Source organism: Cebidichthys violaceus, unplaced genomic scaffold (assembly GCF_023349555.1).
Source record: "Cebidichthys violaceus isolate CVI_PGR_0920_01 unplaced genomic scaffold, fCebVio1.0.p SCAF_8, whole genome shotgun sequence".
NCBI lineage: Eukaryota > Metazoa > Chordata > Actinopteri > Perciformes > Stichaeidae > Cebidichthys > Cebidichthys violaceus.
In genome coordinates, this window is record NW_027176964.1 from 10,572,735 (window position 1) to 10,593,788 (window position 21,054).

The following is a 21,054-nucleotide window of genomic DNA, read 5'->3' on the forward strand; positions in this document are numbered from 1 at the left end:
ATGCAGCGTTGCCAAGAAAAACGACCACAGATCATTAGCCCTCTCTGCCAGACATCCAGCTTTTTTTTTCTTTCTCACAGTGATTTGCTGCTTTGCAACCAAAGTGTTTCCTTAAGTGACTCTGGCTCTCTGTCTCCCTCTACAGGAACTGCAGTTTGATCTCTCAGGAGATCATGAACAGACCAATCACACCTTTCACCGTCTCAGTTCTAACTTTTATGTGTCTGCCTTTATATAGTTGTCTGTTTCTTCTGATTCATGATTTCTTTTCGTGGGCTTCTGAGCTGAGGAGCTCCCCAGTGTCTTTTTTGAACCTGTGCTTTTAAATGAGCTCAATCATAGAGCTGCCACTCTTCATGGTGGCAGGAATAGGACTAAAGAGCAGCTCTCCAGAATCCCTCTGTGAGAAAGGCTTTAGCTTACTTTGACTTTTAGCAGCTCATGGGTTTGAGTGATTGCTATTGATTTTGACTTTACTCCATGACAAGACGTAAGCTCTGACTTGTCTTTCAGCAACACATTAGTTCTCTGCAGGAAGGAAAAGACAAGAGCGGGATGAAGTGTAATGCTGCCAGCTGTGGTATTGTGGTGTTGCTAATAGTCCAATATTGTGCTATTAATTCACCAGTCAAACCTCATTCAATGAAAAAAAAAAAAAAATCTAAAAACATGATATAAATAAAGCTTTTCCACCAAGTTTTGGTGACTTTTAAAAATAAAATGTCAACACTCAAACTGTGCAATAAAACTGGTGGATGGACCGCACTGGTCATGAGAAACACTATAAAACTTCTGCGTCATATTGTGAGTGAAGCATTAGGGGAAAACCATAATTGGAAAAGCAAAGAAATCAAATTGATCTTGGCAGTAATTACAGGTAATTGTGCTGTCAAGATAATCAAAGTCAGACCCGATGAGAGTTTGAACTTTTATTGCCTGTGTCTCCCTTGTTTGGCGTAAATACAACTATATTTACCAGCATGCACTAGCAGGAAAATGATGTCATTGTAAGATTGACATTAAAATTAATTTTTACTTTCTATCACACTTCCAGTTTACTGTCAAGTGGCGAGGCTTTAAACAGGATGATAAATAACAGCCCACGCACCTCCCTCGGCTTTTCTCCAGACCATTTTTAATTAATCATCGTACGTCACGTCACTGTTGTTGTTATTCTAAAGATTAATTTCCTGTGGGAACCACACGTTCAGCCACGTGGAATCATTAATCATGTGGAACAGTTTGTGTCATATTGATAGGCAGGTGAAGAGGTTTATGAGATCTCTATTCGATAAAACACAACACCGAATTCGGAGATGTTTACCGGTGGACAGATATCACTTTAAAAGGCTGATATAGCTTTATCTATTGTCTTCTGCTCGCATGAACAGCTGCTGCCAAAGTAACTGAGAGACAACAGGTTTGTCTGTCAGGACCTGAGACGTACAGACAAGTGTGGGAAGGTAGAGGAGGGACAGCGGGGATGCTGTCAGCCAACGAATGTTAGTGTCTTGATCTAAATCAGAGGACATAAACCTCTCACTTCAATTCATTGCACTGCAGAGAAAGAACGAAAAGACACTGTTAGTCTCGACAAACGAAATTAAAGAATGTTTTTACATTAATATTGGGTCAAACCTTGGATTAATTATCACTGCACTCTGGTTCCTATCAGCTCTACAAACTGTTTTAATGTCTTTTAGGTCACAAATTTATTCTATTCAGGTTATAGTGTTGGTTTAATGCACCACTTGTAAGCAGGAAAATTATATCTTCTACATATATCTTAGCTTATTCATTACACACTGTTCATATTGTATTGCAACCTGTATTTACCGTATTCATATCTTCCCCTTACTGTATATTCTACATTCTATATCTATTCTATATTTCACTGTTCATCCATATACCCTGTACATTACTCTACAGTATGTATATTAGCACTTTACTGCTTTTGCACATGCTTGGACACTAAACTGTATTTCGTCGTACTGACAATAAAGCTCTTCTTCTTCTAAAGTTCTTCCTAAATCGTAAATAAAAGCAATTAATTCTGTAAATTGATTTATTAGAAAAATGCAATGTTGCTAATGCAAAGTTACATAAAATACACCACATGGCCGAAAGTACGTGGAGATTATACTGTACCTCCATTTGCAATCTCATTCCAAAACCAAGTGCATTGAACGCAACCTTCACTCTTCTGCAAAGCTTCCCACAAGCTTTAAAAACGTGATTGCAGGGAAATTTTCCCATTCAGCCACAAGAGAAGGTCAGAGGCAGATGTTGGGCACACAGTCTGTGTTCAAATTCATGCCAAAAGTGCTGGACAGGCCAGTCAAGTTATTCCACACCAAACTGGGAAAAACACGTTTGTGCATGGAGACACTGTCACAAAACAGATGTAATACACACTGTTGTCTAAAATTTGACAATTTATTTCACTTAAATTGATCTTTAGAAGGGGCCAGAGAAAACAAACCAGATTAAAAGTACACAAAAGTATGTAAACACACATTTCAGACATACATTGTAAATGGTGCAGAAACTATTAGAATAGCCTCAAGCATAGTTAAGATAGTGATGTTAATCATGTACGGCAAAAGTAAGTAGAACTTTGAGTAAAAATCCCAAATTTAACACTTAAGATGGCGAGTTGCTTTTTATCATGAAAGTCAATTTCAACATAAAAACTCCAAGGCTTAGTGAAAAGATCCTCTTTCACCACAATGTATCATTCTCCAGCATTTTATGTTCTGCTGTGGAAAAATGAGACCATTGCTGCTAAAACTGGTTCATTCATTGTGTTGCTTTCTATTGATTTATTTTACAAGGCTTAGTCCCATTTTTTTTTTTGCCGTGTGCAAGATATAATAACAGCACAAAGGTGGGAGTGGTTTACGAAGAGAGAACGTCCTGAATCTTTAACAAACAGCAAGAGACTACAAATAGAAAATAGTGTAACCATAGAATGAAAACCCTCAACAACGCCAGCTCCTTTTATAAAATGTTAAAAGAAGCCTTTGATGGAGGAGGAAAAAAAAAAATGGAACTATAAGCCCAGCAGCTGAGAATTCACTTTCTGGTTTTAATAATATTTTTTTTCAACAAATATTGCCGTGGTAAAAGGCAGAGATCACGACTTGGAAAAGTATAACTTTTTAACAAGTTTTGCACTCTAGACAGTATTTCAGCACCTAATAGTAATACAGTACAACAATAATCTTTTATGTAAAATTCATCATACTTATCATCAATATATTGAGCTAAAATAACAATGTATCAAATGACAAGTTTTGGTTCAGCCTCACTGTGTCATTGTGTCATTTTGGACTGCAAGCAAAAAGCTCTAAAACCTTCAATGTACGCTACCTGCTCCACATCAGAACATGGTGGAGCATTTAGCAGCTAGAGAGCCAGATATTTTCTGAAAATGTGTGCAGAAAAGCATGTTCACAAAAAGAATCTATACAGGGTAAGTGTATAATGGCTACATTATGAAATGTGTCATAGGAGAGCACACGCTACAGTACACGGAGTACAATGAGTATACATGAGTACCCTGTGTTTTTTGTGTTACTGGCTTAAACCTGTTCAGTGAATCAATCCTCCCACATTCTCACTACTTGCTGTTTCCTGCAACCTTAATTTAGCTCAACTTGTAACACTGTTCATGTATTTTTCACAAAACAGTTAACTCAGTGCTAAATGGACAACAAAGGAGTGTCAACTAGTTATTGTTATTAAGGTCATCATCACTAAGTAAATTGATGTACAGTGTGGGAAGATCTTCTGTTCAGGAATGGTGAGTCATGGTTGTTGTTGTCACGTTATTGTCTGTTTTGTTTTTTGTTTTTTTAGCATCTGAAAATCAGTAATGGCTAATATTCTTTTGTGAGGTTTTCCATTAGGTACCATAGGACTGTTTTATTGTGCACAGAGGCTGATGTGTGAAAGAACACAAAATACTAAAAATAAAAATGCACTCAGGTCATCTCGCCATGACATTTGTGTCAATCCCTGACATTTGAAGATAAAGCTTTTCTTTATATTCAACGGACACATTTGCTTACACATTACACATTTAAAACAAAAACTTGTCTTTTACCACCAAAACTTTTCTGTGGATCCAAATATTGTAAAACAGCATGAGCTGAATCCCTAAAATGATACGATTCCCCCACATTATACATCCAATTAAATCCATACATCCTATTACGTATACTAATAATCAATGCAAGAGTAAAAGCCAATGTGAAAGGGCCCTTTGTTGTAATTTCTGCTTCTATTTTCAACTCTACTGCAGACAATTGATGCACTTAGTAGACTCTAATAATTACTCAAATAAAATCAACCAGTTAGCAGACAAGTCTTTTTTTTTTTTTTTCTTTAATGGGCGACAATAAAGAAAAACATTATTTCATGATGATTTCCAGTACAAATGAAAAGCATGAATTCAGCTAATTAAAAACTATGCAGCGCTCTGCGATAGCAACATCACTGTTTGCAGGATAATGCATGATCGCCGCCAACAAAATTAGTTTCAGTTTAAAATGGTTCTATTAGTCCCTCTGGTCAAAAATTCAAAGTAAACTTACTACAGACAGGATTTCACAATACCCTGAGAAATGATCAAATCCTCACTACTGCTCAAGTTGTTTGGCCAACCCAAACATGTAGTGGTCACTCTGTTTCATTGTTCAAGGTTTAAGCTTTAGTGAAGATATTTCCAAACAAGAACAGACATTTATTAGAATCACAATGTCAGAATAAATGATACAAGAGAATACTTAATGTGAAGTAGAAAACTACATATTATTGATGACCTCAGTCCTAATGGATGTGCAATACACTCTTTGGAATAAATGCAGCACAATTAACATATGTTAAAAAGCAACAATCATCTCAAGACATGTTTTACAAAAGCACTCGGCTAAAATAAATGGCTCTGCAGTGCACTTAATACAATGGCATATATTCCATTTTTAATTTGCAGATGAAACTGAGGGACCTTGCTTTTTGTAGACTAAGATCATAATTATAGATGGAGGTCTTATCCCTTCCTACTTTCAGAGAGAAACTCATTTGAATGAAATTAAAGTCAAAGTGCTTTTAAAAGAAAAAATAAGTAAAACTTAATTTGTATGGTTACAATGTATATCTGTCTTCAGGGGTACATATAATTCAGCCTGGTCTCCAAAAACAACAACTTTTCTATTCAATTAATCTGTGCTCGTTAACGTTGCGAGGGAACATATTTTCATAGACTTAATAAGTACATTTAATCAAAGACTGTGAACGTCCATGTAGGGAAGACACAAGACTTGTACACAGGAGACTGGTGTTCATGTCCTGTGTTGAACCAAAATCAACATACTTCTTTTAACCCAAAACATGATGTATTATTAAATATAACCAAGGGAGGGAGGGAGGGTAGGTGGATATGTCAAACCAAAACTGGTCTTTCCCCCAGGAGACTGCTGTTCGTGCCGCATGTGAAATTAGAAGTGAACGTCGATTTCTTAGTCACGTAACTTCTGAACCTAAGTATCGCCACTTCCAGTTATTTTAACCCAAACTACGATCTAGTAGTTTTCTTTGCCTAAACCTAACTAAGCTGTTTCCTGTGAATACGGAAGTTAAAGACAGTATGCGTGTAATGAGCGGAAATTGACAGGTGTTGCTGGACTTTCGTAGGAAAACGCAATTCATATCTCAATTAACGAGAGCTTTTGTTAACTATTTATGTCTAATTATGGCAGCCAAAAGCACTCAGGTTTTCAAGACGCTTTGATGTAATTCAAGTGGAGTCCTGATGAAGTCTCACAGCATCTAAAATTCAAATGAGAATTACATTAACAGATTTTCTATGAAGTCCTGATTTTGAAAGTCACTGTGTGGGATGAAAAGAAAAGGAAAGCATCTAGAGTGTAATGAGCTGGCAGGGTTCCTGTAGATGTAATAACAATGATGGGCTTTATTTCCATCTCACAACAGGAAACAGGCCATATGGGTCACCTCCACCATTTGGAATTTAGTCAGCCTGACAAGATCATACAAGGGTGTTTCTCAAAGATGTGACAACTGATTCCAATAAACAACACCTGGATGTACCGGTTGAAAGTGCATGTGCATGGCAATGTATGAGGAAGGTGTGAATGTTTGTGTGTGGGACACAAAAGAAAGGTAAACACTGTCCATGCCTCACCGGTCATAACCCCTGCATCAGCCAGCTCCCACATATCACATTTGACAGCAGAGAAACTCACATTCAGTTGGATGCTGGCTTTTGTTTTGTTGGATTCTGACCAAAAAGAAACTTTAACCCCATGTTATCCTGAGTTTACTGTTATTGTGGAGGGAAAAAAAAGAAACATAAAACATCCTTCTAACCTCCATCATAATCTACCCCACTTGAGACGGACAACAGTGAAGTATTTGCAAAATTAGCCACACAATATTGTGAACACACAAAAGTGTGTTAATGCAGCATTCACAACTAAACAACTGAAGACGGTTTTATGGTTACAAAGTTAATTTGAGGATTAAAAAAACGTGAACTGACAAATCACATCAATTAAATGTGGCTGGAAATACATTAAATGTCAGACTTTCTGTATTGTTAATTGCTAAATGAGATGTTCAAAATAAATTGTTATTACAACTTGCAAAAGAAATGAAATTAACACTATATACAAGTTGGAAACTGTTAATCATAACAACTTCAATATGATTCATCTTACCGTAAAGGGTGGAAATAGGGGGAATTGGTTCTGTCTAAAGTTAAAAAAAATATGCCTATTAACACCTTGGTATATTCTGTTTCTTGATGAACAACTACCTGGTTAAACAAATTCAATATGTATTACTTTATAATCTTTGCAGGTGCTTTTTTGATCTTTGTATGAACCAGGTTAGCTGTTTCCCCCTGTTTCCAGTCTCTACGCTAAGCTAAGCTAATCACCTCCTGGCTCTCGCTTCATATTTAGCATTTGCGTGAAAGTGAAGCACTTTCATGAAAGCGGTCACAATCTTCTTGTTTAACGCTCCGCAAGAAAGGGCAAAGGTTTATTTCCCACCATGTCAAACTATTCCTTTAAGAAATATTACAGTGTTAGCTGCTTCCCAGAATGACAGATACAGAAAGAGTCTCTTGAATTTCTCTCTTTTTCTCCAGAGAAAGGAGCAAATTGAAGAAACAAAACATGTCCATAGGCATCTGTTCTTGTGTATTAATTGTCCATTGTCATTTCCAAAATACCATATTCTCATGTGTCTCAGAATACAAAATATCCTCAGCTGTCCAAATAATGAATGGTGTATACCAAAGCTGCAGACCTTGTCAGCCAGGATCTTACAGGGATTATAGTATTAGGACTCATGCCGGGCAGCTTTCAGGCAAAGGTTTACTCTCTCGTCATCAGATGTGTATGGCTGTCCTCTGTTATTTGGCTGTGGTGTTTGGCAGCACGATGGATGATGTAATGTGCCAACACTGCCTGGCCTTGACTGTCAAACAGGTGATATATTGTGCCAAACACTGTTTGTGTCCATCTGTATTATGAATCTCTGTTTCCCCAAATAAAATCTTTAATTAGTTGTATTTATTAACGTAACAAAAATGTGTCAAACAAGGTCTGTCCTTTTGCAATCAGCCAGTTGCTCCTTGAAGACATTCACACAATGAACCCATGGCTGGAGATTGTTCTTTCTTCTTGCAGCGATTGCTCTGGATACAAGCAATAATGTCATTGTTGCTGTTTTTAATTGTCAGATTCAATTTGTTGCATTGTTATTGTTGCCTTCTTCAGCAGCAACGAACTTGATCTCAGCGTTGGCAGTCCTGGAAGCCATGCTGCTATCTCTGACCTTGTGCTTGAACAGAAACGGGAAGGTCTTCCTGAAGGACTTTTGGAAGGTGGCTCCCATGAATCCATAAACTATGGGGTTGACTGATGAGTTGGCGTAGGACATGCAGTTGGCCCATGTCTTTATCTTGTATGTGGCGTAGTTGGGCTGGTAGTTAGGATGGAAAGATTGGAAGAGGACGAAGATCTGAATGGGACCCCAGCAAATGGCGAAGAGGAGGACGATTACTACCACCATCTTGGAGACTTTGCTCCTGATACTGATAGTTCTCTCAGACAGGAGGTTGACCTGAGGAGGAGAAGAATAATTGAATTTTCACCTTGTGTTGCATTACATTACAGTCATTTAGCAGATGCTTTTATCCAAAGCGACTTACAATTCAGTATCTATCTACACACTTTTTGGGGTTAAGTGTCTTGCTCAAGGACACATTGACATGAGACTAGTAGAGCAGGAGCCAGGGATCGAACCACCGATCCTCTGATTGAAAGGCAGCCCTGCTCTCCACTTAGCCACGGTCACCCGATGCTTGCATGCGTAAAGTTGACCACTAGACTGTTTTGTGCAATCTGTGTTTATTAAAAGGCAATGTACCCCTGTACAAACGTTAGCGATAAGCTAACTAGAAACCAACTGGACCTATTAAGGATTTAACCGAAAAAAGTGTCTCATTATGAAAATACAGCTCTAGACAAACATAGGACTTTTGTTTAAGAGAGAGCTCTTGGGTTTCCCGTTTGAAATGAAAAATAAGCTTGACATTTTGTAAAGATGCGATGTAACGAGCGTATATTGAAGTCCAAAACTGACGCTACAGGGGTACGAAGAGCTTCATAGTTTGAAGCTTAGTGCCACTGAGGAAGCTACGTAATTTGAGGCATTAGTGTGAGAATGTGTTGGTCTGTCAGGATGTGTCTGGCCACCTGATGAAGTCCAATATTCACTCTCCTTTTAGGTTTCATTAGCTACTTAATGCTGCTAAATGGTCATTAGCTGGTCGCTAAACTTTTTCTGCATGTCATTTGGTGCTGAGCTGGTAGTGTATAGTTGGTTTTTAAATATAATTCACTAAAACAAAAGACTGCTGATGAAAACCATTTGAGTGAGGAGTGTTGACCAGATATTGAAGATACAGGCTGTAAAACTAAAACAATAAAGCTAAAGGGAAAAGCAGAGTTGGTTAGTTCTCTCTGGGTTTGTTATTATGAGTAACATTTAATCCATTAAAGCTGCTTTAAAAGACTGCTTTTCAAAGACAGCAAATATCAAAGCAAGAAAAAAAACACTATGAAGGGAAAGGTAGTGTCACCAGAGAAGAAAAGAAAAGACCTTTTCTAACTTTTAATTAGCTGACAATTAGAAGCAAGAGCTTACAGTCAAATCTTTAAAGCCAAGTCAAGGAATATTAAGCGGAAATCCAAACAAAACAAACCTTGTTCATACCTGATAGTTGTTATCGACAGGCTCCACAGTGGGCTGGCCCACCCTCTTCACCATCAGAGTGTAGCAGAAGGAGATCGTGAGGACAGGCAGCAAGTAGGCAGCAATAAACTGATAGAGGATGAAAGCCCTCTCGTGTGTCTTTGAGGGGAATCTCTCCATGCAGTACTGCCTCGGGCCGTACCAGTAACCCTCCTCTATACGCTGGTACATTAAAATTGGGGTAGACAGAACGAAGGAGCCTGCGAAGCACAAGGATTGTGTTAGTTCATCATGCAAGCTATTTCCCTTGACAACTTTATATTCAAGTGGTCTTAATTACTCATTAACTCTGTGGCGAATTCATTAAAAAAGAAAGATTTGATGTACTTAGAGGAAATGGTGGGAGAGTAATTTTCATTAAATGAGCACGACGTACCAATCCAAATGCAGATGCTGACAATCATGGCTACTCTTGGGGTGCGGTGGCGGAGAGATTTCAGAGGATAGACGGTGACGTAACAGCGGTCCCCGCTCATAGCTGTCAGAGTGATGCAGGTGGCTTGGACTGTCACCTGGCAAAGACAGTAAAACACACATGATTTACACATATTCTGTTCTGCAAACCCCAACTTCCATCCCCTGTAGTCAATAAATTTAACTTTTATCCAATTAATTTGAAATAGCAAAAATATTTGGAGAGAATAGGAACACTCTATAGTGGCACAATGAGGACATTTTAATTTACGTGTCGGCAAAACTTCCACTGACAACATATTTTTCCAATATCCACCAGTAGCAACTAAGCATGTTCAAACTATTTTATGTTTAGGCCCTCACAGGGCTTACGTTATCGTGAAGATTGTCAATCTTTTCCTAACATTTTGTTGCCTAAACCATCACATAGGACTCACTTTTTCGACTATTCTTCCGCAGCCAAAGTTGGCCTCAGTCCTGCTTAAATTTAAACTGCCTCTCTGTCCCTCCCTTTAGCCACATTCTCACTTCCCCAGCATGCGTTTGCCATTTTACATCTATCCACCAGATGCCCTCGGACTGTCCCACCTGTCCCAGTCACCTGACGCCTCTCATTCACCTTCTCACCTGTTTTCACTTTCCCTCACTAGCCCTTCAGTATATAACCAGCCTATTTCTTGCTGCTTTTCAGCCATCTGAACCTGAAACTGAACCTGATTTGTTCCAGACTATTTCCGTATATATTTGGTATTTCAAGTCCAACAGTTGTAACAAGATGAACCACTTATTCTAAAGTGGCCACTCTGTCCTTGAAATTTCAGTTTGAATCTATGTTGTACAGCCATTAATTTTCTTTATGTCTGATAACCACAAATCACAGTTTCTATTTAAAATAAATGCAGTACTTCCTGTGGACAACCCTATGGATTTATCCACAGAGACTTTGCCAAACACTGTGTTTAAAAAAAAAAAAGAAGCTCATGTAGCAAATAGTAAGACAGATGTTAAATGTTAGTGATTATTTCCAGACATACAAATAATATGCTTTTACAAGATATATTCCACAATTTCTGCACAAACTACTAGATTAAGCTGTTATCTCAGAGAGCCTGTATCACAAACTTTTAATTAGTTTGGGTGGCCTAATTGCAACAGCAGTTGGCCACCATCTTTCTAATGGTGTCTTGTGCATCCACCCTTGTATTCAATCACCCCTCATTAAGAAGCAAAAAGAGAGAGCTCTTTTAAACTGAAGTGTGAGAAAGGAACAGCATACAGAGGGATAGGAAGCAGAGCGGAGGCTGCATTTGCAGTAAGTATTTCTAATTAGCATATGAACAAATCATTCAATTTAATTTTAATAGTGCTCAATGGTGCTTGATTCAATTAAAGGCAGACACATCAGAATGTTAATTTCAGGCATAATGTGGAATTCATGTTGCAACAGAAATGTTTAGGTACTTTCAAAATATGACTCACACAGAAACCACAGTCTCTAAAATTTCATGTAACATCACCTGCAGATTATGTTCTAGAAATCCCTCTTGGCTTAAGTCTCTATTGTTGCTTTCCTTTCATACACATCTGTACATCGATTTTCAGTAGAGCAGGATGAAACAGAAAACAAGCAAGACCTTTCATCCTCTTCACAAAAATCTTTATTTCAAATGCACAGACCTCTGAGGCTCTGTGTTACAAGTAGGCAAGCTTGTCCACATTGCTTTGAAATGTGTGCAGCAGCAGCAGTGACAAATGAGGGGGTCAGAAGTTCTCTCCATGCTCTTTTCCAAATAGTCCTCTTATGTCGAGGTATCTGCCTCTACCTTTCTCTCTCCTGCTCTTATGTGCGACTGTGATGCCATTACCCTCCATGTTTGGAGCAGCACATCAGTGTTTCAAGGGATATGATGAGAGAGTCAGAAAGGGGACATGATGAGTTCAATGTTGAGGCCACTGAGGAAGAGGGTAGCGCAATCCCTCCATTTTAAAGATGCCTGGTGCAGTAAGAACACACTACCCCCGTTATCTTCAATGCATAATGTCTATTCAAAGGAATGGGAGATATATGTGCAAGATATATACATTTACTGCTTTGCAGACACTCCTTTCAATAGAGAATAAAGAATAAGACAACATAATATAGTCTAGTAGGGCCTCTGCATTTTTCTTTTGATCTTTTACAATTATTGAAAATGCAGTTTGACATATGCAGCTTTGAAGAAAACTGATTTATCCAGGCCATCACTTTTAATATTCATTAAAATAAAAACTATCTAATCTCTACTGATGTAAAATACTGGTTGGAGAGGACCTGTTTGAATCACGGCCCATTATGGTTACTTCTGTAACCTCAACACAACATAAGTGATTCAAACTGTAGAATCTCAAAGAGAAGCTATACTGTATGTACTCAAGGTCTTCTCTCAGAATAGAGATGACAATGTAAGTGGTGTGAAAGTAGAAATATCCCTTGGATCCAATTGTTGAAGATGCAAAGTCATTCAATGTGAACCAGAAATAAAAATGAAAGGAGTGATGTGGCTCCTCACTTTCAAAGGGGATATAGGAACAAATGCAAGTGACAGTATCTTCTGTAAAGTCTATATGAGAAGCAACAATTGCACTTCTTTTTATCTTTCTGTTATGGAGAGAAAAACATGTTATCAACCTTCACTGCAGTACAAAACAAGTTGCTTTACTCATCTGTAAATCACAGACAGTGGGCAGATGTATTTATTGTGAACAAACTGGAATTCATTGTGTCTTGTGTCTGAAACAGTAACACCTGTTTCAATAAATGTTGAATTTGAGATTGGTTAAAATTTCTTGCACCAAAATAAGGAAGAGGAAACAACAGACAGAGACACGCAGTGTCAAATCTAACAACATCCACAGATGTCTGCAGAAGATAGAACAAAAAAACAGTTTTGTCCCACTGGTTGCATGAATATTAGAAAATATGTGTGTGGAGAGGTGATTTTTGCAACCAAAGTTTGAAAGCTTAACGTTGTTTTGGAGAACACATACAGTTGGACATGATTGATGGATAGCTGGTTTCCACTGTGACTCTTTCTCTCATTCCCCATTGTTCCCTTGGGATTAAAAAAAAATAAGTCCATATGCTGTGTAGTTTCAGTGTATATTATTTATCAATTTAAAAATTCATGTATGCTAATTAGTTGTGGCAAGACTACAGGCAGCTCCTGTAGCCTGCTGTTTTCCCTGTGATATATTAACTCTCGCGAGCAAAATCGTTATAAAAGATGTGACAAAACGTCGGTATGTTTTGTCACGGCCCTCTGCGTCTGATACCGATGCAGGAGGAAACTCCAAAGTAAACCCATCTGTGGCAAGTGCTCAGAAAGTCAGGTGACGTATAAGGAGCATCAATGTCTGAATAGGGAAGGTGGTGGGCTGGATGGGTCAAACAAACATGGACCCGTGTAAAACCAGAAGTCAACATTAACTTATTTTTAGGTTATGTAAGTATTTTACGTAATGTACTTAGCTTCTGTCACTTACTTAATGTAACCTACGTCACTGAAGTAGTTTTGTTGCCTAAACCTAAGTGACGCCAAGGGGGTCCTGACCAACTGTCCGTATGTGATGAGTTGGGAATCGGAAACCGGTTGCTCCTGTCATCTCAGATCCAGATCCTCCTGACCTGCAGTAACCCCTTCTCCCGCCATTCCCTTCACCTGCCACTTCTCTCATTAGTCTTGCAGTATATATTATCTATCTTTGCCAGATTGTCTAGTTTGCATCCACCCTAGCTTTCCCGCCGCTGTTCTGCCTGCCGGATCCACTGAGGATTTTCTACTTGCATCTTTCTGTATAAATTTGCCTGTTCATGACTGCCAAGACCTGGTTTTGACCTGTGGCTGTTTTTTATAAAGTAAACGTGAAGAGTGATCTTAACTTGTCTGCCTGTGAGTCGTGCTTTTGGGTTCTTTCTTGCTGTTTTTCTGAGCCGAACTTGGAGTCATATGGATCTTGCACACCACGCTGTATAGGGATGTAAGTTTAATACTATCATCACTTAGTGGCATTACTAAGTGATGGTTCAACATTTTGTGTGCAAAGACTTGGCAAGGACTTCTTCTGTTTTCATAGTCACGTATGTTGTGGTAGACCTGAAACGTTCTAGACGGCTATAAAGGAATAGTTAACAATTTGGTAATTATTCTTTTTTGCTTTCTTGATGAGATTTAGATGAGAAGATTGATACAATTTATATCTGTTCAATCAATATGACTCTGTCCAAATGTAATCTGCCAGCGTGCCACATTTTGGTGCCAGTTTCTAAAGTAGTTGCTGAGACTATCAATAATCCTACCAAGCCCTTGGTTGTTTCCTTGTGTGGTACAATCAGTTGTACTATATGAAGTAGTAACAATAGAAGGGCAATCTGTCATGCAATGTTGCTTTCACAGAGACTGATGATGGATGTCAACACAGCAGTTTCCCTTTTTAATGTGTTTATTCAAATGTGGACATTTTGTGACACTACTCAGGATAACAGTCAATATTTCTTGGACAAATGAATGCGACTGAGACCAAAAAAGCAATAAAAAGTGTCAGGTCTCCCTTTATAGAAACTGATTAAGATATTTTAACATGCCGGGTTGGTTGATGAAAGACACAGAAGATGGTTGGATGAAACAGAAAATTGCTTTTCCAAAAAGAGAAGATTTGGGTTCAATCGTTTTCAAGTCATTGTTTCACCAAAGACAAGCTCACAACGTCTTAGACTCCATGTTTAGATGCATAAACTAAATCCTGTGTTTTCAATTAAAAATGCTTTTAGCCTTTCTGCCTCCCTGCCTGTTTTGTTGGGCCGCCTCTCAGACTGACATCTTCCTCTTTAATTCTTAAATTAGTCGTGAACATCTTTTCATTCTGCATTCAAAAGAAAATGTCTTCATCAGAGAAGACCATCTCCTCCTCCCTTCTAGCTTTAAAATGAATGAGTTCTGTCTAGATTTTGTATTTCTTGACATGTTACTTATTAACGAAACAGGTTCCGCGGCAATCCCCCACTTCTGTATGATCCTCAGTGACAGTATGGCCTTGTCAAGCTACTTGGGTCTGGGTGAAAACAGAGCACATTTTCAGTCCTCCACAGCTATTAGTGCATGTTAATAAAGTGTAATTACAGTGTAATCGTGAAACGTGGGTTTTTAATGTCTGACTGAGCTTGACGCACATATTTGCCTCACGCTGTGGGTTTAAGCATATTTGAATTGGCTATCCTCTTTGAAATAAGCTGCATGAAGTCAACAGGTCGCTATCTTTGCTTGGCTTCTCCTTAATGACGCATTTATCCACACTTTAAGCTGCTTCTTCAACTGAGAACTACGCATTGTGCGCAGCTGATTGATTGATTCACCTCCTGTAAGTAGGTGGGTTTGAAATAACGACAAAAACAAGTCAAATGTTCCACATACAGTACAAGGATAAAACATCTTTGTGAACATGTGACCCCTGTTGATAATATGTCAGTGCTGTGTTTACAGTTAATTAGCATTGTCTCCAAGTGGCCAAAAAAATGAATTAATTCTTACACATAATAAGCTTTTGTCCAACATGCATGCAAGGGAACAACACATAGAGCTGTCATTCCTTTAGTTGTGCATTGGTCAAAGAAAAACAAGGAGGAAGCGCTGGCCAGGCGGCAACCTCCTGTTCTTGAAGCGTGAAGTCAATGCAGAAGTGCCTTCTTTCTAATGGCCAGCAGGGGGTTACTCCTCTGGTTGCAAAAAGATGTTTAATTGTATGGGGGTCTATGAGACAATGACTCTACTTCTCACTTGATTTATTACTTCAGTAAACATTGTAAGCATGAGTTTATTGTCTCAATCGCTCATTTCAAGCCTTCTTCAATACAACATGATGTTCATTTTGTAACTCATTGTCCCATTTAGAGTAAAATAGACCATAAAGCAGGGTATGCTTTAGGGCGGGACAAACCAATAGGTGAAGTCTCGACGAATACGTCCACTTCTTATATATATATAGTCTACGGCTCTGCCTCAAGGCTCAACATCTTTGCTTAAAGCATCCCCCAAGTTGGTGCGACTTGACTTCTAGGTCAGATGGTGTCTAAATATTTCTTTAAATTGTGTGCTACTACAACTTGTAGAAACATTTTGGTCTCTCTAAATGGTTGCTGCTGTTTTATGCTTCCCCTCCTGTGCTTTTTTTTCCTGCTGGAGTTTGGTAGTTGCTTGGACATCTGACTGTCATCATCTGTCAACTATGTAAATTAAACTCTTTTGAAAAAACGTCAATAAATGCAACATCTCGGATAGAAGATTTCTAAACCTTAACTGGAATTTTAAAAAGACAGACTGTGACCTCCTTGAGAGGATTTAAAAGATGAGTTTTCTATGAGTCATGAAGTCAGTGCACATTTTGTTGATCATGGTGAAGGGTGTCTGGTTATACCTAAAATGGTCCTGAATGTCATTGCTGTAGGTAGATGTATTTAATCATAATATTATAATTATAATATTATCAGGGTTTGATCAACTTAAGAGCATAAATGTCTTGGTTTCATTCCCCTTTCTAGAAAGCACAGCAAAATAATACGTCTTTGTGTGTGAATCCACATTTTTGAGCCAGGAAAAATGTAATTATGATTGTAAAATATTAGTCATGCTTTTACCTGCTGTAGAAAGGCAACAAATTTGCACATGAAGTTGCCAAAGATCCATCCAGGGAGAGGATAGAGGGTGGCAGTGAAGGGGACGCAGCACACCAAGAAAATTATGTCAGTGGCAGCCAGGTTTGCTGCACAAAGAGAAAACAACATACAGGATTCTGGTGTGCAGTGTTTAACAGATGGCGTACCTACAGTTGTGTCAAGGAAATATCGGACAGACAACTATATCTGTGGATATACTTTTAATTACCTGACAAAGAGGGACACAATGCACTGTTAAAAATCAATAAACAAGTAATTTTTCTAGCAATATGCCAAAAGTTGTCTTGTTCATCTCAAACATAAATATTTGCTGTTTTTTTTGTATTCCATGCAACAAGTTCTCCAAGTCAAAACAAAATACACAGTTTGTCCTTGTTCTCTGATGTGATGCCTGTATCGGTAGGATATGATGTAGTAATGATGTAATAATGTAATAATTACATCATAAAACACGTTTAAACATGGCCATGTGTTCACTGCGACCGCAGAGGAGCGCCATAGTTTGATTGTGCTGATTTTCACATGGACTCTGACATGGAGCCCTTTAAACTGGTGCAAAACAATGTGATGGTCAATAATTATGTATTACATCATGCATAACTTTACTGAACCAAATCCTAAATATATTTGTATCTACCAGGAGTTGACATAACGACAAGCAACATTTGCTAATGCAATCCTGTGCAACTCCCATGCAGTAAATAATACCTTACTGAAGGTGATTATGTTTAGTTTTGATAATTGAACTGTTGTTTTAGGGTTGTCTCTGATTATGTTTGGTGACTCTAAAAAAGCTATATGGTATGTAAGGTGAATCTGTTGCGTTTGATGTCAAGTACTAAGCTCGTACTTCAAATTCAGCACGTGTTTACTTGATGAGGTGCTGTAGAGAAACTGTTGATGGATTGACAACAGGTCCTACAGAACACCTACACACACAGACGTGCAAAAACATGCAAACTGCCTATTTAAATCCTCATTGCCTACCCATTATCTACATATGAATATACACAAAAATGCAAATGTATGTTTAGATAGAGCACTAAGCAGAGGTTGCAGTCTGATCTTGCTTTTCCTTTTTTCTAGATTTAGTGTGTAGTGTATTTCTCATTCTGACAAATACGCCACACACTGTTTCCTATTTGCTTTACCCACTGATCTAATCCCGTTATAGTAGCTGGCCCATTATGTTGAAAGGGTGGGCAGATGGTGCAGCCGCTAATCTAATGCTGCTGAATATTAAACTGATTCAATGCTGTGGCCATGGCACATTATCCAAGATTAAATTCATGACACATACACGGTGCAATATGCAAACAGAGACAGAAATGGTAAACGGTAAATCACAGATTCGCACAAAACAGACAAGCTATTTTCCATACATGTATCTATGTGAAATGCTTATTTATTACTTTATTTGTTTTATTATTTTAATTCTTATCTCCTGCTGACTTAACCTCAATTAGTCACCGTTCTTCTCAAGTGACGGGTGACTGCAAAGCTCCTTCAGACGTGCTGTAACTGACTTTAACAACAGAAATCAATCACCCAGGATTCAAGTCAGCGCACTGAAAACCACAGGAGACGTGGGGCCAGTGCATGATCGATGCACTCCTTTGATTTCTCTTGTTTTACTTGATACACCTGAGATTAATGACATCTGTCCACCCACCTGTTTTTATGTGCACTTTTAATTTGTGAATTAAAAAAATCTGAATGGAAACGCTGGCAATTTAAAAAAAATATCTAAATTGCACAAAAAGTTGTAATGGCTTGTTTGAGGTAAATTCATGTGTCAATAAATGTAAAGCTAAGTATAAATAATGAAGTGCATCATCCGCAGAGCTGCTGAGCGCAAATAAGCGCAAACAAGCGAAAAATTTTAAGCCCTGAGCTCTTCAGCCATAGAAAATTATTTACCTGCACAAGTCAATTTTTCCAAATTGAATGCAGCAAGGTCTCCAAAACACTCTCGGCAGATAATTATTCCACGTGTTTAGAGTTTCAAATTCAGTGAGCATCTGGGTACCTGTCTCTCACCCTCATGGTGAAAGTAAAGCCTTTTTTTTATGAAACACGTAATTGCCATGTACATTTTTACTCACAGCTGTTTGGTAATTGGACAAAGTGTACATTGAAATTACATTCAGCTCCCTCGGGTGCCCCTGAAGTTCTTTTGAACCCACTGTTGGCATGCAATGAAGCGTTTCTAGACAGATGAAAGAGACTTGCATGAAATATCTATAGGTTCTATTTGAAGTTAATACACTGGGAGTTCATGACAAAGTAAGCATGTTGTGTTTGAATGCAGTTTATTTTTCTCTTCCTCACCTATGTAGAAGTTGGTTGCCGTCCTCATCTGCCTGTGTTTGGAAATTACATATATAACCAGAGAGTTGCCCACCAGTCCAACCAGCATGATGAGGGAGAAGAAGAGGGGGACCAGCCAGGCGTCTGTGAGGAAAGGGTGCTGATCTTCCTCCTCCTCGTCTTCCCCATGTCTTCGCAGAGAGAAGTTTGTCTTGGAGCCGTTGATCCATACCTTCTCGGTGGTGTTCCAGAGTTCCTCAGAGGAGTACATTGTGACAGGACAGGAAGGATAATTGCGAGGGAGGTGAAAGAAAAAGCGCGGAGGAGAGGTGGCGATTAGGAGAGAGAATGAGTATGTGGTCAGCCACTGAGTCCTGGGTGCCCTCAGGATATAGGAGAGAAAAACGGATAGTCAAAAATGGTGAAAGAGGAGAGGTAAATAAGGGGGAAAAGATCAGGCAAGGGAGTTGTGCAAAATATGTGTGTGTCTGAGGAAAAACTGAATTTTGAAAGAAAAAAAATGGAGGAATGAAAGAAAGCAGTTTCACAGGGAAAAGTCTGCGTTGTGAATGAAAAGGTGGGAGTATGGAGGAGGCAGAGTAAAAAGAGGCACAGACATGATGGGACAAAGACCCCTGAAGTCGTGAAGAGTTGATAATTTCATTGCCCAGAGCAGAAACATAATGACCGAGGGGACACAATGGAATAGAAGGCGATTGAGAGAGGAGGAAGTGCTTCTTTTCTTCTTGTCCTCGGATCAGGCTGGATGAAAACTGCCCTTCTACCTCCTCAGAGCTTTAAAGCTGTGTTGCTCACGAGGTGCAGAGCGTACGCTGAGAGGCAGACAGATGTCCTCTATGAGCTCGGTCGTCAAATACCCAAAGACAAACAATCCACTGTGCTCGCAGCTTCCTTGAGTTTGTTTTCACCTTTCTGTTCTTCCCTGAAGTGAGGTTCAGTGTGTTCAGAGTGTCGATTCGTCCGCTGTTCATTCTCCAGGCACATCTGAGTTGACTGTAATTTAGCCTTGACTTTACTCGAGCAGAGAACAGAGCGGAGAAGATGCTGACGGCTTTATAGTACGAGCAAGAGCAAGGACACACAGACGCAGGGGGGAGAGGATGTGCGCAAACACACACACACACACACTCACGGTGAGCATGATTCTGGGATAAGTAGCTGATGTCAGGGTCTCCTAGCAACGTTATCCCCCAATCCTTCTTTTTGTAACGATTTGCCAAAAGAAACGCACTCTTCCTTTATCTCTTCTCATTCTGTTCTGCAGGGAATTACGATAGCGTAACTCCTGCAGCTAACATAAATAGCATACCTCCACACAGAAAGAGTGTAGACCGGAAATATCAACAGGTTTCATCTCACCCTGTAAGCTTCTATATAGTTCAATTTCTGAAAGTATTATTGCTAATATTTTTGTCCATGTGTTGGACCTGAAGATCAGCCCAAAACCCAACTATGGCTAGATAGAATAAAAAGAAGAATTGTGAACAAATATGCAGATTTGAAGATATTTGCTATTTGCTTTCCTGCACCTTTACAGGCTTAGAACGACCTATTTACTAAAAAAACAACATCCTGATTCCTTTTGCCAAGGGCCCCGTCAGAAGAATGACACACACTCTTTAAGATTGTCAGCAACAGACATTCAGCTGGCGTCACATTTTCTGTCTGAAATGATTGGTAATATAAAAGAAAACAAGAAATGGTAACAGCAGTACTAAAGCAGTTTGAGGATCATGAATCCTCTGTCCTCTACGGCTGACTGCATCCAGATTTAACACCCCTTTGGCGTTGTTTGTTGCCTTTATCTGCAGCTGCAGGTAAAAGCTGCATGGATGCTGTGTGGAAAAAACCCAGTGGCATGGATTACTGGCAAATCATGCCAGTGAGAACAATACCAGGGTACCAGCACTGGCACGTCTAAATACAGCTTCTTTCTTTTTTTTTATGAATATTATTTGTTACACAAGTTGATTTTTTGGTAAGTCAGTTTTTACGTGTTTACATTTAGCTCCATGCACACCTTCAAAATGGTTATTTTTCTCTTTTGGAACAAAGATTTTATGCTGTGCTGAATATGTTATAGCAAGGTTGAAGATACATATTTTTCTCCCATGTTCCATGCAGCCTATTTTTACAAAAAAACAAAAGCAATCATGTTAAAGTGGTAGTTATCTCCTGTAAGCAGGGGTGGGCTGGCCATAGGGAATACCGGGGAAATTCACAGTAGGCCGACGGGATTGGGCTGGTCCATT

At 38.9% G+C, this 21,054-nt stretch overlaps 1 protein-coding gene across 1 annotated transcript; it reads right to left on the minus strand.

Annotated features, from left to right (window-relative positions):
• Positions 1-4,436: 4,436 nt before the first annotated feature.
• kiss1ra (KISS1 receptor a) lies at positions 4,437-19,854 on the minus strand. Its single transcript, XM_068701596.1, has 5 exons — positions 18,803-19,854; positions 16,433-16,557; positions 9,728-9,863; positions 9,313-9,551; positions 4,437-8,157 (listed from the first exon to the last, which is right to left on the minus strand). Exons 1-5 carry the CDS (start codon positions 19,050-19,052, stop codon positions 7,777-7,779), a joined length of 1,131 nt encoding a protein of 376 aa, XP_068557697.1. The 5' UTR covers positions 19,053-19,854; the 3' UTR covers positions 4,437-7,776.
• Positions 19,855-21,054: the final 1,200 nt, after the last annotated feature.